Consider the following 13091-nt stretch of genomic DNA (forward strand, 5'->3'; position numbering starts at 1 on the left):
ATGGCCCTTACGTCTAAGGGGATCAAGGGGTATGGAGAGAAAGCAGGCAAAGGGTACTGAGGGAATGATCAGCCATGATCTTATTGAATGGCAGTGCAGGCTCAAAGGGCCGAATGGCCTACTCCTGCACCTATTTTCTATGTTTTCTATGTTTCTAATAGCAAGACCGTCCTTCACAGGGGGTGATGGGTGAGCGGGACTCGGTGTGAGTTAGGACACGGAGGCAGTGAGCACAGGGGGTGATGGGTGAGCGGGACTCGGTGTGAGTTAGGACACAGGGCAGCGAGCACAGGGGGTGATGGGTGAGTGGGACTCGGTGCGAGTTAGGACACGGGGCAGTGAGCACAGGGGGTGATGGGTGAGCGGGACTTGGTGCGAGTTAGGACATGGGGCAGCAGAGTTTTGGATCACCTCTAGTTTACGTGGGGTAGAATGTGGGAGGCCAGCCAGGAGTGCGTTGAAATAGTCAGGTCTAGAGGTAACAAAGGCCTGGATGAGGGCTCCAGCAATGGCTGAGCTGAGGGAAGGTGGAGACGGGCGATGTTACAAAGGTGTAAATAGGCGGCCTTATTTATGTTGTGAATATGTGATCGGAAGCTCATTTCAGGGTCAAATATGACACCAAGGTTGCGAACTGTCTGGTTCAGCCTCAAACAGAAATTGGGGAGAGAGATGGAGTCAGTGGCTAGGGAACGGAGTTTGTGGCGGGGACTGAAAACAGTGGCTTTGGTCTTCCCAATATTTAATGAGAGAAAATTTCTGCTCATCCAGAACTGGATGTGGGACAAGCAGTCTGTCAATTTAGAGACTGTGGAGGGGTCATAGAAACATAGCAACATAGAAATATAGAAAATAGATGCAGGAGTAGGCCATTCGGCCCTTCGAGCCTGCACCACCATTCAATAAGATCATGGCTGATCATTCTCTCAGTACCCCTTTCCTGCTTTCTCTCCATACCCCTTGATCTCTTTAGCCGTAAGGGCCATATCTAACTCCCTCTTGAATATATCCAATGAACTGGCATCAACAACTCTCTGCGGCAGGGAATTCCACAGGTTAACAACTCTCTGAGTGAAGAAGTTTCTCCTCATCTCAGTCCTAATTGGCCTACCCCTTATCCTAAGACTGTGTCCACTAGTTCTGGATTTCCCCAACATCGGGAACAATCGACCCGCATCTAACCTGTCCCGTCCTGTCAGAATCTTGTATGTTTCTTTGAGATCCCTTCTCATCCTTCTAAACTCCATGTATAAAGGCCCAGTTGATCCAGTCTCTCCTCATATGTCAGTCCAGCCATCCCGGGAATCAGTCCAGTGAACCTTCGCTGCACTCCCTCAATAGCAAGAACGTCCTTCCTCAGATTAGGAGACCAAAATTGAACACAATATTCCAGGTGAGGCCTCACCAAGGCCCTGTACAACTGCAGTAAGACCACCCTGCTCCTATACTCAAAACCTCTAGCGATGAAGGCCAACATACCATTTGCCGCCTTCACCGCCTGCTGTACCTGCATGCCAACTTTCAATGACTGATGTACCATGACACCCAGGTCTCCCCTTTTCCTTATCTGCCACCATTCAGATAATATTCTATCTTTCCGTTTTTGCCCCCAAAGTGGATAACCTCACATTTATCCACATTATACTGCATCTGCCATGCATTTGCCCACTCACCTAACCTGTCTAAGTCACCCTGCTGCCTCTTAGCATCCTCCTCACAGCTCACACCGCCACCCAGTTTAGTGTCATCTGCAAACTTCGAGATATTACACTCAATTCCTTCATCCAAATCATTAATGTATATTGTAAAGAGCTGGGGTCCCAGCACTGAGCCCTGCGGCACTCCACTAGTCACTGCCTGCCATTCTGAAAAGGACTCGTTTATCCCGACTCTCTGCTTCCTGTCTGCCAACCAGTTCTCTATCCATGTCAGTATATTACCCCCAATACCATGTTCTTTTATTTTGCACACCAATCTCTTGTTTGGGACCTTGTCAAAAGCCTTTTGAAAGTCCAAATACACCACATCCACTGGTTCTCCCTTGTCCACTCTACTAGTTACATCCTCAAAAAATTCCAGAGGATTTGTCAAGCATGATTTCCCCTTCATAAATCCATGCTGACTTGGACCGATCGTGTCACTGCTTTCCAAATGCGCTGCTATTTCATCCTTAATAATTGATTCCAACATTTTCCCCACCACTGATGTCAGGCTAACCGGTCTATAATTACCCGCTTTCTCTCTTCCTCCCTTTTTAAAAAGTGGTGTTACATTAGCTACACTCCAGTTCATAGGAACTGATCCCGAGTCGATCGACTGTTGGAAAATGATCACCAATGCATCCACTATTTCTAGGGCCACTTCCTTAAGTGCTCTGGGATGCAGACTATCAGGCCCCATAGATTTATCGGACTTCAATCCCATCAATTTCCCTAATGCAATTTCCCACCTAATAAGGATATCCTTCAGTTCCTCCTTCTCACGAGACCCACTGTCCCCTAGTACTTTCGGAAGGTTATTTGTGGCTTCCTTCATGAAGACAGAACCAAAGTATTTGTTCAATTGGTTACCATTTCTTTGTTCCCCATTATAAATTCACCTGAATCCGACTGCAAGGGACCTACGTTTGTCTTCATTAATCTTTTTCTCTTCACATATCTATGGAAGCTTTTGCAGTCAGTTTTAATGTTCCCTGCAAGCTTACTCTCATACTCTATTTTCCCCCTTCGAATTAAACCCTTTTTCCTCCTCTGCTGAATTCTAAATTTCTCCCAGTCCTCAGATTTGCTGCTTTTTCTGGCCAATTTATATGCCTCTTCCTTGGATTTAACACTATCTTTAATTTCCCTTGTTCGCCACGGTTGAGTCACCTTCCCCGTTTTATTTTTACTCCAGACAGGGATGTACAATTGCTGAAGTTCATCCATGTGATCTTTGAATGTTTGCCATTGCCTATCCACCATCAACCCTTTAAGTATCATTTGCCAATCTACTCTAGCCAATTCACGCCTCAAACCATCGAAGTTACCTTTCCTTAAGTTCAGGACCCTAGTTTCTGAATTAACTGTGTCACTCTCCATCCTAATAAAGAATTCTACCATGTTATGGTCACTCTTCCCCAAGGGGTCTCGCACAACAAGATTGCTAATTAGTCCTTTCTCATTACACATCACCCAGTCTAGGATGGCCAGCTCACTGGTTGGTTCCTCGACATATTGGTCTCGAAAACCATCCCTAATACACGCCAGAAAATCCTCCTCCACCGCATTACTACCAGTTTGGTTAGCCCAATCAATATGTAGATTAAAGTCACCCATGAACCTTTATTGCATGCATCCCTCATTTCTTGTTTGATGCTGTCCCCAACCTTACTACTATTGAGAGAGAAATGGTGATGAGATAGAGCTGGGTGTCATCAGTGTATATGTGGAAACTGACGCGGTGTTTCCGGATGACACCAAGGTTGCGAACAGTCTGGTCCAGCCTCAGACAGAAGTTGGGGCAACACGTAGATGAGAAATAGGAGGGGGCCAAGGATAGATCCTTGGGGGACACCAGAGATAACGATGCGGGGGCGGGAAGAGAAGCCGTTGCAGGTGATTCTCTGGCTACGATTAGATAGATAAGAATGGAACCAGGCGAGTGCAGTCCCACCCAGCTGGACGATGGTGGAGAGATGTTGGAGGAGGATAGAGTGGTCAACCGTGTCAAAGGTTGCAGACAGGTCGAGAAGGACGAGGAGGGGTAGTTTACCTTTGTCACAAAGGATGTCATAGAAACATAGAAACATAGAAAATAGGTGCAGGAGTAGGCCATTCGGCCCTTCTAGCCTGCACCGCCATTCAATGAGTTCATGGCTGAACATTCAACTTCAGTACCCCATTCCTGCTTTCTCGCCATACCCCTTGATCCCCCTAGCAGTAAGGACCTCATCTAACTCCTTTTTGAATATATTTAGTGAATTGGCCTCAACAACTTTCTGTGGTAGAGAATTCCACAGGTTCACCACTCTGTGGGTGAAGAAGTTCCTCCGCATCTCGGTCCTAAATGGCTTACCCCTTATCCTTAGACTGTGACCCCTGGTTCTGGACTTCCCCAACATTGGGAACATTCTTCCTGCATCTAACCTGTCTAACCCCGTCAGAATTTTATATGTTTCTATGAGGTCCCCTCTCATTCTTCTGAACTCCAGTGAATACAAGCCCAGTTGATCCAGTCTTTCTTGATAGGTCAGTCCCGCCATCCCGGGAATCAGTCTGGTGAACCTTCGCTGCACTCCCTCAATAGCAAGAATGTCCTTCCTCAGGTTAGGAGACCAAAACTGTACACAATACTCCAGGTGTGGCCTCACCAATGCCCTGTACAACTGTAGCAACACCTCCCTGCCCCTGTACTCAAATCCCCTTGCTATGAAGGCCAACATGCCATTTGCTTTCTTAACCGCCTGCTGCACCTGCATGCCAATCTTCAATGACTGATGTACCATGACACCCAGGTCTCTTTGCACCTCCCCTTTTCCTAATCTGTCACCATTCAGATAATAGTCTGTCTCTCTGTTTTTACCACCAAAGTGGATAACCTCACATTTATCCACATTATACTTCATCTGCCATGCATTTGCCCACTCACCTAACCTATCCAAGTCGCTCTGCAGCCTCACAGCATCCTCCTCGCAGCTCACACTGCCACCCAACTTAGTGTCATCCGCAAATTTGGAGATACTACATTTAATCCCCTCATCTAAATCATTAATGTACAGTGTAAACAGCTGGGGCCCCAGCACAGAACCTTGCGGTACCCCACTAGTCACTGCCTGCCATTCTGAAAAGTACCCATTTACTCCTACTCTTTGCTTCCTGTCTGACAACCAGTTCTCAATCCATGTCAGTACACTACCCCCAATCCCATGTGCTCTAACTTTGCACATCAATCTCTTGTGTGGGACCTTGTCGAACGCCTTCTGAAAGTCCAAATATACCACATCAACTGGTTCTCCCTTATCCACTCTACTGGAAACATCCTCAAAAAATTCCAGAAGATTTGTCAAGCATGATTTCCCTTTCACAAATCCATGCTGACTTGGACCTATCATGTCACCTCTTTCCAAATGCACTGCTATGACATCCTTAATAATTGATTCCATCATTTTACCCACTACCGATGTCAGGCTGACCGGTCATTTGTGATTTTGATGAGAGCAGTTTTGGTACTGTGGCAGGGGCAGAAACTGGATTGGAGAGATTCAAACATGGAATTGTGGGAAATATGGGCACGGATTTGGGAGGTGACAACATGTTCAAGTACTTTGAACAGGAAAGGGAGGTTGGAGACGGGGCGGTAGCTAGCTAGCAAAGTGGGGTCAAGGGTTGTTATTTTGAGGAGACAGGTGATGACAGCAGATTTGGTTTAGTGGGTAGCAATTTCAACTTTGGGTCAGAAGGTTGTGGGTTCAAGTCCCACTCCAGAGATTGAGCACCAAAATCTAGAATGACACTCCAGTGCAGTACTGAGGGAGTGCTGCACTGTCGGAGGCGCAGTAATGAGGGAGTGCTGCACTGTTGGAGGGGCAGTAGTGAGGGAGCGCTGTACTGTCGGAGGGTCAGTACTGAGGGAGTGCCGCACTGTCGAAGGGGCAGTACTGAGGGAGCGCCACACTGTCGGAGGAGCAGTAATGAGGGCGCGCTGCACTGTCGGAGGGGCAGTACTGAGGGAATGTCGCACTGTCGGAGGGGCAGTACTGAGGGAGCGCCGCACTGTCGGAGGGGCAGTACTGAGGGAGCGCCGCACTGTCGGAGGGGCAGTACTGAGGGAGCGCCGCACTGTCGGAGGGGCAGTACTGAGGGAGCGCCGCACTGTCGGAGGGGCAGTACTGAGGGAGCGCTGCACTGTCGGAAGGGCAGTACTGAGGGAGTGCTGCACTGTCGGAAGGGCAGTACTGAGGGAGCGCTGCACTGTCGGAAGGGCAGTACTGAGGGAGCGCCGCACTGTTGGAGATGCCGTCTTTTGAATGAGGTGTTATACCGAGGCCCTGTCTGCTCTCTCAGGTGGATATAAAAGATCCCATGGCACTATGTTGAAGAAGAGCAGGGGAGTTATCTCCGGTGTCCTGGGGCCAATATTTATCCCTCAACCAACATCACTAAAACAGATTATCTGGGTCATTATCACATTACTGTGTGTGGGAGCTTGCTGTGCGCAAATTGGTTGCTGTGTTTCCCACATTACAACAGTGACTACACTTCGATCGTACTTCATTGGCCGTAAAGCACTTTGGGACATACTGAGGTGGCGAAAGGTGCTATATAAATGCAAGTTCTTTGTTTGTATTTCAGTCACGTGTTGAGCTGAAATTGCTGGAGGAAGAGCAGTCATGTGACCAGGGTTGCCCAATGACATTGCGAGAAATGGATTCACTTTTTAGTGTAACATTTACTGATATTATTTTTAATTTCCGCAGGTGGCGCGTTATCTCGTTGTTTTCTAACTGGGACAAACCCTAATAAGTCAATCAATCTGAACTTGACCTCTGACCCCGCCCTCGGGCACTTCCCCATCACGTGAGCATGGCGCCGCCCTGCGCGGCCGGTGATTGGCCGGTTTCCAGGCCCGCGTCAGGTGACCGGGAGCGTGATTGTGCGCAGGCGCAGAGGCTGATTGACATGCGTGGCCGAAAGTGAGGTCGAACGCCGAGGCGGGGCCGGAAGTGAGGCGTCGGTTGCTAAGGCGGGTCAGGTGATGCTGTAAATAGCAGGCCCGAGCCCGAGCTCCGAGCCGCCGCCGCCATGGGCTGTTGTTACAGCAGCGAGGGCGACAGCAGCGAGCAGGTGAGCCGGGCCCGGGGGGCGGTGAGGGCAGCGGGCAGTCCCGGTTAGTGTCCGGGCCCGGGGGAGGACACTCCGGCTCCGGCTCTACCTCTACTTCAGTCAATGCGAATGAAATGTTTAAAGTTCCACCTTAAATGTAAATGTCGATTAATTTACCCGATTGGGATTAAAATAGGTGGAGGGAGTGACCCCTGACCTGGGGGGTGTTGAGGGGGGGAGCGAGCTGACCCCTGACCTGGTGTTGGGGGGGGGAAGAGAGCTGACCCCTGACCTGGGGGTGTTGGGGGGGAAGAGAGCTGACCCCTGACCTGGGGGTGTTGGGGGGGGGAAGAGAGCTGACCCCTGACCTGGGGGTGTTGGGGGGGAAGAGAGCTGACCCCTGACCTGGGGGTGTTGGGGGTGTAGAGAGCTGACCCCTGACCTGGGGGTGTAGAGAGCTGACCCCTGACCTGGGGGTGTAGAGAGCTGACCCCTGACCTGGGGGTGTAGAGAGCTGACCCCTGACCTGGGGGTGTTGGGGGGGAAGAGAGCTGACCCCTGACCTGGGGGTGTTGGGGGGAAGAGAGCTGACCCCTGACCTGGGGGTGTTGGGGGGGAAGAGAGCTGACCCCTGACCTGGGGGTGTTGGGGGGGAAGAGAGCTGACCCCTGACCTGGGGGTGTTGGGGGGGAAGAGAGCTGACCCCTGACCTGGGGGTGTTGGGGGGGAAGAGAGCTGACCCCTGACCTGGGGGTGTTGGGGGGGAAGAGAGCTGACCCCTGACCTGGGGATGTTGGGGGGGAAGAGAGCTGACCCCTGACCTGGGGGTGTTGGGGGGGGGGAAGAGAGCTGACCCCTGACCTGGGGGTGTTGGGGGGGAAGAGAGCTGACCCCTGACCTGGGGGTGTTGGGGGGGGAAGAGAGCTGACCCCTGACCTGGGGGTGTTGGAGGGGAAGAGAGCTGACCCCTGACCTAGGGGTGTTGGGGGGGCAGAGCTGACCCCTGACCTGGGGGTGTTGGTGGGGGGAGCGAGCTGACCCCTGACCTGGTGATGGGGGGAAGAGAGCTGACCTGGGGGTGTTGGGGGGGAAGAGAGCTGACCTGGGGGTGTTGGGGGGGAAGAGAGCTGACCCCTGACCTGGGGGTGTTGGGGGGGAAGAGAGCTGACCCCTGACCTGGGGGTGTTGGGGGGGAAGAGAGCTGACCCCTGACCTGGGGGTGTTGGGGGGGAAGAGAGCTGACCCCTGACCTGGGTGTGTTGGGGGGGAAGAGAGCTGACCCCTGACCTGGGGGTGTTGGGGGGGAAGAGAGCTGACCCCTGACCTGGGGGTGTTGGGGGGGCAGAGCTGACCCCTGACCTGGGGGTGTTGGTGGGGGGAGCGAGCTGACCCCTGACCTGGTGTTGGGGGGGAAGAGAGCTGACCTGGGGGTGTTGGGGGGGGAAGAGAGCTGACCCCTGACCTGGGGGTGTTGGTGGGGGGAGCGAGCTGACCCCTGACCTGGTGTTGTGGGGGAAGAGAGCTGACCTGGGGGTGTTGGGGGGGAAGAGAGCTGACCCCTGACCTGGGGGTGTTGGGGGGGGGGGAAGAGAGCTGACCCCTGACCTGGGGGTGTTGGTGGGGGGAGCGAGCTGACCCCTGACCTGGTGTTGTGGGGGAAGAGAGCTGACCTGGGGGTGTTGGGGGGGAAGAGAGCTGACCCCTGACCTGGGGGTGTTTGGGTGGGAAGAGAGCTGACCCCTGACCTGGGGGTGTTGGGGGGGAAGAGAGCTGACCCCTGACCTGGGGGTGTTTGGGGGGGGGGGGGGGGAAGAGAGAAAGCTGACCCCTGACCTGGGGGTGTTGGGGGGGGGGGGGGAAAGAGAGCTGACCCCTGACCTGGGGGAAGAGATGACCCCTGACCTGGGGGAGTTGGGAGGGGGGGGGAGGAGATGACCCCTAACCTGGGATGAGGCGGTGGAGAGAGGGCTGACCCCTGACCTGGGAGAAGGTTGGAACATTTACAATTCACAACTGTGGACTGCAGTTGATTTATTGATTTGTTACCCCCTCTGCCCTGGCTCCCTCATGGTGCAAGTGTGGAATTGCTGTGTCCAGTCAGGTATGGTCAGCCAGGTTTTGTTGGGGGAGTGAGTTTGACACTTGCAGGAAGATTTTTTTGAGAGAGAGAGAAGATGGTGGTGAATTCTGTGCTGCAATGATTAGAAGAACTTAAAATTGGCTCCTCTTCTGGTGAAGATCCCACATCTCCAATTCTGACCTCCTTGAGCAAATCGCTGTGCCATTGGCGGGTGTGCCTTCTGTTGCTGGGCCCTAAGCTCTGGAATTCCCTCCTTAAATCTTTTTTTCCCCCCCTCTTTTTAAGACGATCCTTAAAACCTACATCTTCCCTGTCCTAATATCTCCTTGTGGCTCGGTATTTAGCTTTGTCTGGTTAATGCTCCTCTGAAACATCTTGGGATGTTTTACTACGGTAAAGGTGCTATATAAAGGGAAATTATTGTTTTAGCCGTGGCTGTGGTATCTCACTCTCCTCCTGCGAAACTGAATTTATTCTATATCTTGTCAATTTTTATCACCTAATACTCCTGTGAAGTGCCTTGGGATGCTAAAGGTGCTATATAAATACAGGTTGTTGTTGTGATTGTACAGCAGGTTCACTCTTGCTAAGGAGTATGGGTAAACTCTACCTCCATTTGTCCAGCGCTGTATTGTGGGAGCACCTGATCTGTGTATTGGGCCTTTTGGACTCTTGACTGCAGTGTGAGGCTCGGCATGCTTTAGATGCTGTTACATTGCGACTCTCGCTTGCTGTGTGTTGTGAAACACAAAAGCAGTTTGACGACCGTCTCTGCTCGATCTGACCCTGGAGTGCATCGGTGAGGTAACCAGTCCCCCTAGGGGTAGGGGAGGGTTGAGGCTGAATGGTCTGTTCTGTGTTGTAACTTCAATATAGAGGTGTAAATAATTGTTAATGGGGGTGGTGGGGCAGTTGGTGAATCTTTGGAATTCCCTACCCTAGATATCTGGATGTTGAGAGGCTGAATATATTCAAGGCTGAGCTCGGTAGATTTTTGGACTCTAGGGGAATCAAGGGATAGGGTGGGAATGTGGAGTTGAGGACATAGAAAATAGGTGCAGGAGTCGCCATTCAGCCCTTTGAGCCTACACCGCCATTCAATAAGATCATGGCTGATCATTCACTCAGTACCCCTTTCCTGCTTTCTCTCCATACCCCTTGATCCCCTTAACCGTAAGGGCCATATCTAACTCCCTCTTGAATATAGCCAATGAACTGGCATCGGCAACTCTCTGGTGTAGGGAAATCCACAGGTTAACAACTCTGAGTGAAGAAGTTTCTCCTCATCTCGGTCCTAAATGGCCTACCCCTTATCCTAAGACTATGTCCCCTGGTTCTGGACTTCTCCAACATCGGGAACATTCTTCCCACATCTAATTACCACATCTAATCTGTCCAGTCCCATCAAAATCTTATACGTTTCTATGAGATCCCCTCTCATCCTTCAAAATTCCAGTGAATAAAGGGCCCAGTTGATCCAGTCTCTCCTCGTATGACAGTCCAGCCATCCCGGGAATCAGTCTGGTGAACCTTCGCTGCACTCCCTCAATAGCAAGAATGTCCTTCCTCAGATTTGGAGACCAAAACTGAACACAATATTCCAGGTGAGGCTTCACCAAGGCCCTGCACAACTGCAGTAAGACCTCCCTGTTCCTATATTCAAATCCCCTAGCTATGAAGGCCAACATACCATTTGCCACCTTCACCACCTGCTGTACCTGCATGCCAACCTTCAATGACTGATGAACCATGACACCCAGGTCTTGTTGCACCTCCCCTTTTCCTAATCTGCCTTCATTCTTTTGCCCCCAAGATGTATAATCTCACATTTATCCACATTATACTGCATCTGCCATACATTTACCCACTCACCTAACCTGTCCAAATCATCCTGCAGCCTCTTAGCGTCCCCCTCACAGCTCTCTCTGCCACCCAGTTTAGTGTCATCTGTAAACTTGGAGATGTTACTCAGTTCCTTCATGCAAATTGTTAATGTATATTTTAAAGAGCTGGTGTCCCAGCACTGAACCCTGCGGCACTCCACTAGTCACTGCCTGCCATTCTGAAAAGGACCCGTTTATCCTGACTCTCTGCTTCCTGTCTGCCAACCAGTTCTCTATCCACGTCAGTACATTACCCCCAATACCATGTGCTTTGATTTTGCACACCAATCTCTTGTGTGGGACCTTGTCAAAAGCCTTTTGAAAGTCCAAATACACCACATCCACTGGTTTTCCCTTGTCCACTCTGCTAGTTACATCCTCAAAAAATTCCAGAAGATTTGTCAAGCATGATTTCCTTTTCATATATCCATGCTGACTTGGACCGATCCTGTCACTGCTTTCCAAATGTGCTGCTATTTCATCCTTAATGATTGATTCCAACATTTTCCCCACTACTGATGTCAGGCTAACCAGTCGATAATTACCTGTTTTCTCTCCCTCCTTTTTTTAAAAAGTGGTGTTACATTAGCTACCTTGCAGTCCATAGGAACTGATCCAGGGTCGATAGACTGTTGGAAAATGATCACCAATGCATCCATTATTTCTAGGGCCACTTCCTTGAGTACTCTGGGATGCAGCCTATCAGGCCCCGGGGATTTATCAGCCTTCAGTGCCATCAATTTCCCTAACACAATTTCCCACCTAATAAGGATATCCTTCAGTTCCTCCTTCTCACTAGACCCACTGTCCCCTAGTACATTCAGAAGGTTATTTGTGTCTTCCCTCGTGAAGACAGAACCGAAGTATTTGTTCAATTGGTCTGCCATTTCTTTGTTGCCCATTATAAATACACCTGAATCCGACTGCAAGGGACCGATGTTTGTCTTCATTAATCTTTTTTCTCTTCACATATTTATAGAAACATTTGCAGTCAGTTTTTATGTTCCCAGCAAGCTTCCTCTCGTACTCTATATTTTCCCTCTCTTAATTAAACCCTTAGTCCTCCTCTGGTCGAAGATCAGCCATGATCTTATTGAATGGCGGAGCAGGCTCGAGGGGCGTATGGCCTACTCCTGCTCCTATTTCCTATGGTTTTAAGTTCTTGAGGGTGCAGAAAACGTTAACTGAGAATTTAAAAAAAAAAGTCATTCTCTGGATGTGGGCATCGCTGGCAAGGCCAGCATTTATTGCTCATCCCTACTTGCCCTCGAATGTGGTGGTGAGCTGCTGTCTTGAACCGCTGCAGTCTGTGTGATGAAGGTACTTACTCCATTGTGCTGTTTGGGAGGGAGTTCCAGGATTTTGATCCAGCGATGATAAAGCGATACAAGTCAGGATGGAGAGTAACTTGGAGATGGTGTTCCATGCGCCTGCTGCCCTTGTCCTTTGTAGGCGGTAGAGGTCGTGGGTTTGGGAGGTGCTGCCGAAGAAGCCTTGGCGAGTTGCTGCAGTGCATCTTTTCGATGGTACACACTGCAGCCACGTGTTGAAATCTCGACTCTCAATTTAACTAAAATATGAAATGAAACTGACATAAACAGCTCGGTCGATGTTCCTTTAATAGATTTACTTGCTGCAAGGAAAAGTCTGAGTCAAAGGCTCTGCCAAGACTTCTACAGAGGTTCAAAAACACATTATTTTTATACAGAAGAACAAACAAAGAAATTATGGTTCCATCACGTTTATCAGTTTTGCCCTTGTGGTCAGCAGCTACAGATAGAGTTCTTTAATCGCTTAATTAACATTACATCCTTGTTTTAATTCCCTACTTATCTATACAGCCTTTATCTAATTCTTCTAAGGTTTAGTACAGCGACAGTTACTAATAGGGAGTATAATTCTAACAGGACATTCTTTCTATTAGGGAGGGTAAATTCAAGGTTCCCTTGCTCACAGCTAATTAAAGAAAGGCAGAAGCCATCTATCAGTCAAGGTTACTATGTTCATGCAGAAACAGGCTGTCTGCTGCAGGGGCTTCTGGGAGAACTGAGACTCCATTTTGTTTTATTACAAAAGGGTACATTTAACAGAAAATGTAACTTTAAAAGTAAATTTCCACCGGTGGTGGAGGGAGTGAGTGTTGAAGGTGGTGGATGGGGGGGGGCTGATCAAGCGGCTGCTTTGTCCTGGATGGTGTCGAGCTTCGAGTGTTGGAGCTGCACTCATCCAGGCAAGTGGAGAGTGTTCCATCACACTCCTGACTTGTGTCTTGTAGATGGTGGGAAGGCTTTGGGGAGTCAGGAGGTGAGACACTGGCTGCAGAAT

The 13091-nt window shown here is 50.0% G+C and overlaps 1 protein-coding gene across 1 annotated transcript in view; it reads left to right on the forward strand.

Annotated features, from left to right (window-relative positions):
• The first annotated feature begins 6681 nt into the window (after nucleotides 1–6681).
• The window catches only part of lamtor1 (late endosomal/lysosomal adaptor, MAPK and MTOR activator 1), a 34009-nt gene continuing 27599 nt past the window's right edge, over nucleotides 6682–13091 (forward strand). The window contains exon 1 of the mRNA XM_070892591.1: nucleotides 6682–6824. Coding sequence (XP_070748692.1) covers nucleotides 6783–6824 — 42 coding nt within the window. The 5' untranslated portion in view covers nucleotides 6682–6782. The remainder of the gene's footprint in view (nucleotides 6825–13091) is intronic.

This window comes from Pristiophorus japonicus, chromosome 10, assembly GCF_044704955.1.
Source record: "Pristiophorus japonicus isolate sPriJap1 chromosome 10, sPriJap1.hap1, whole genome shotgun sequence".
Lineage (NCBI taxonomy): Eukaryota > Metazoa > Chordata > Chondrichthyes > Pristiophoridae > Pristiophorus > Pristiophorus japonicus.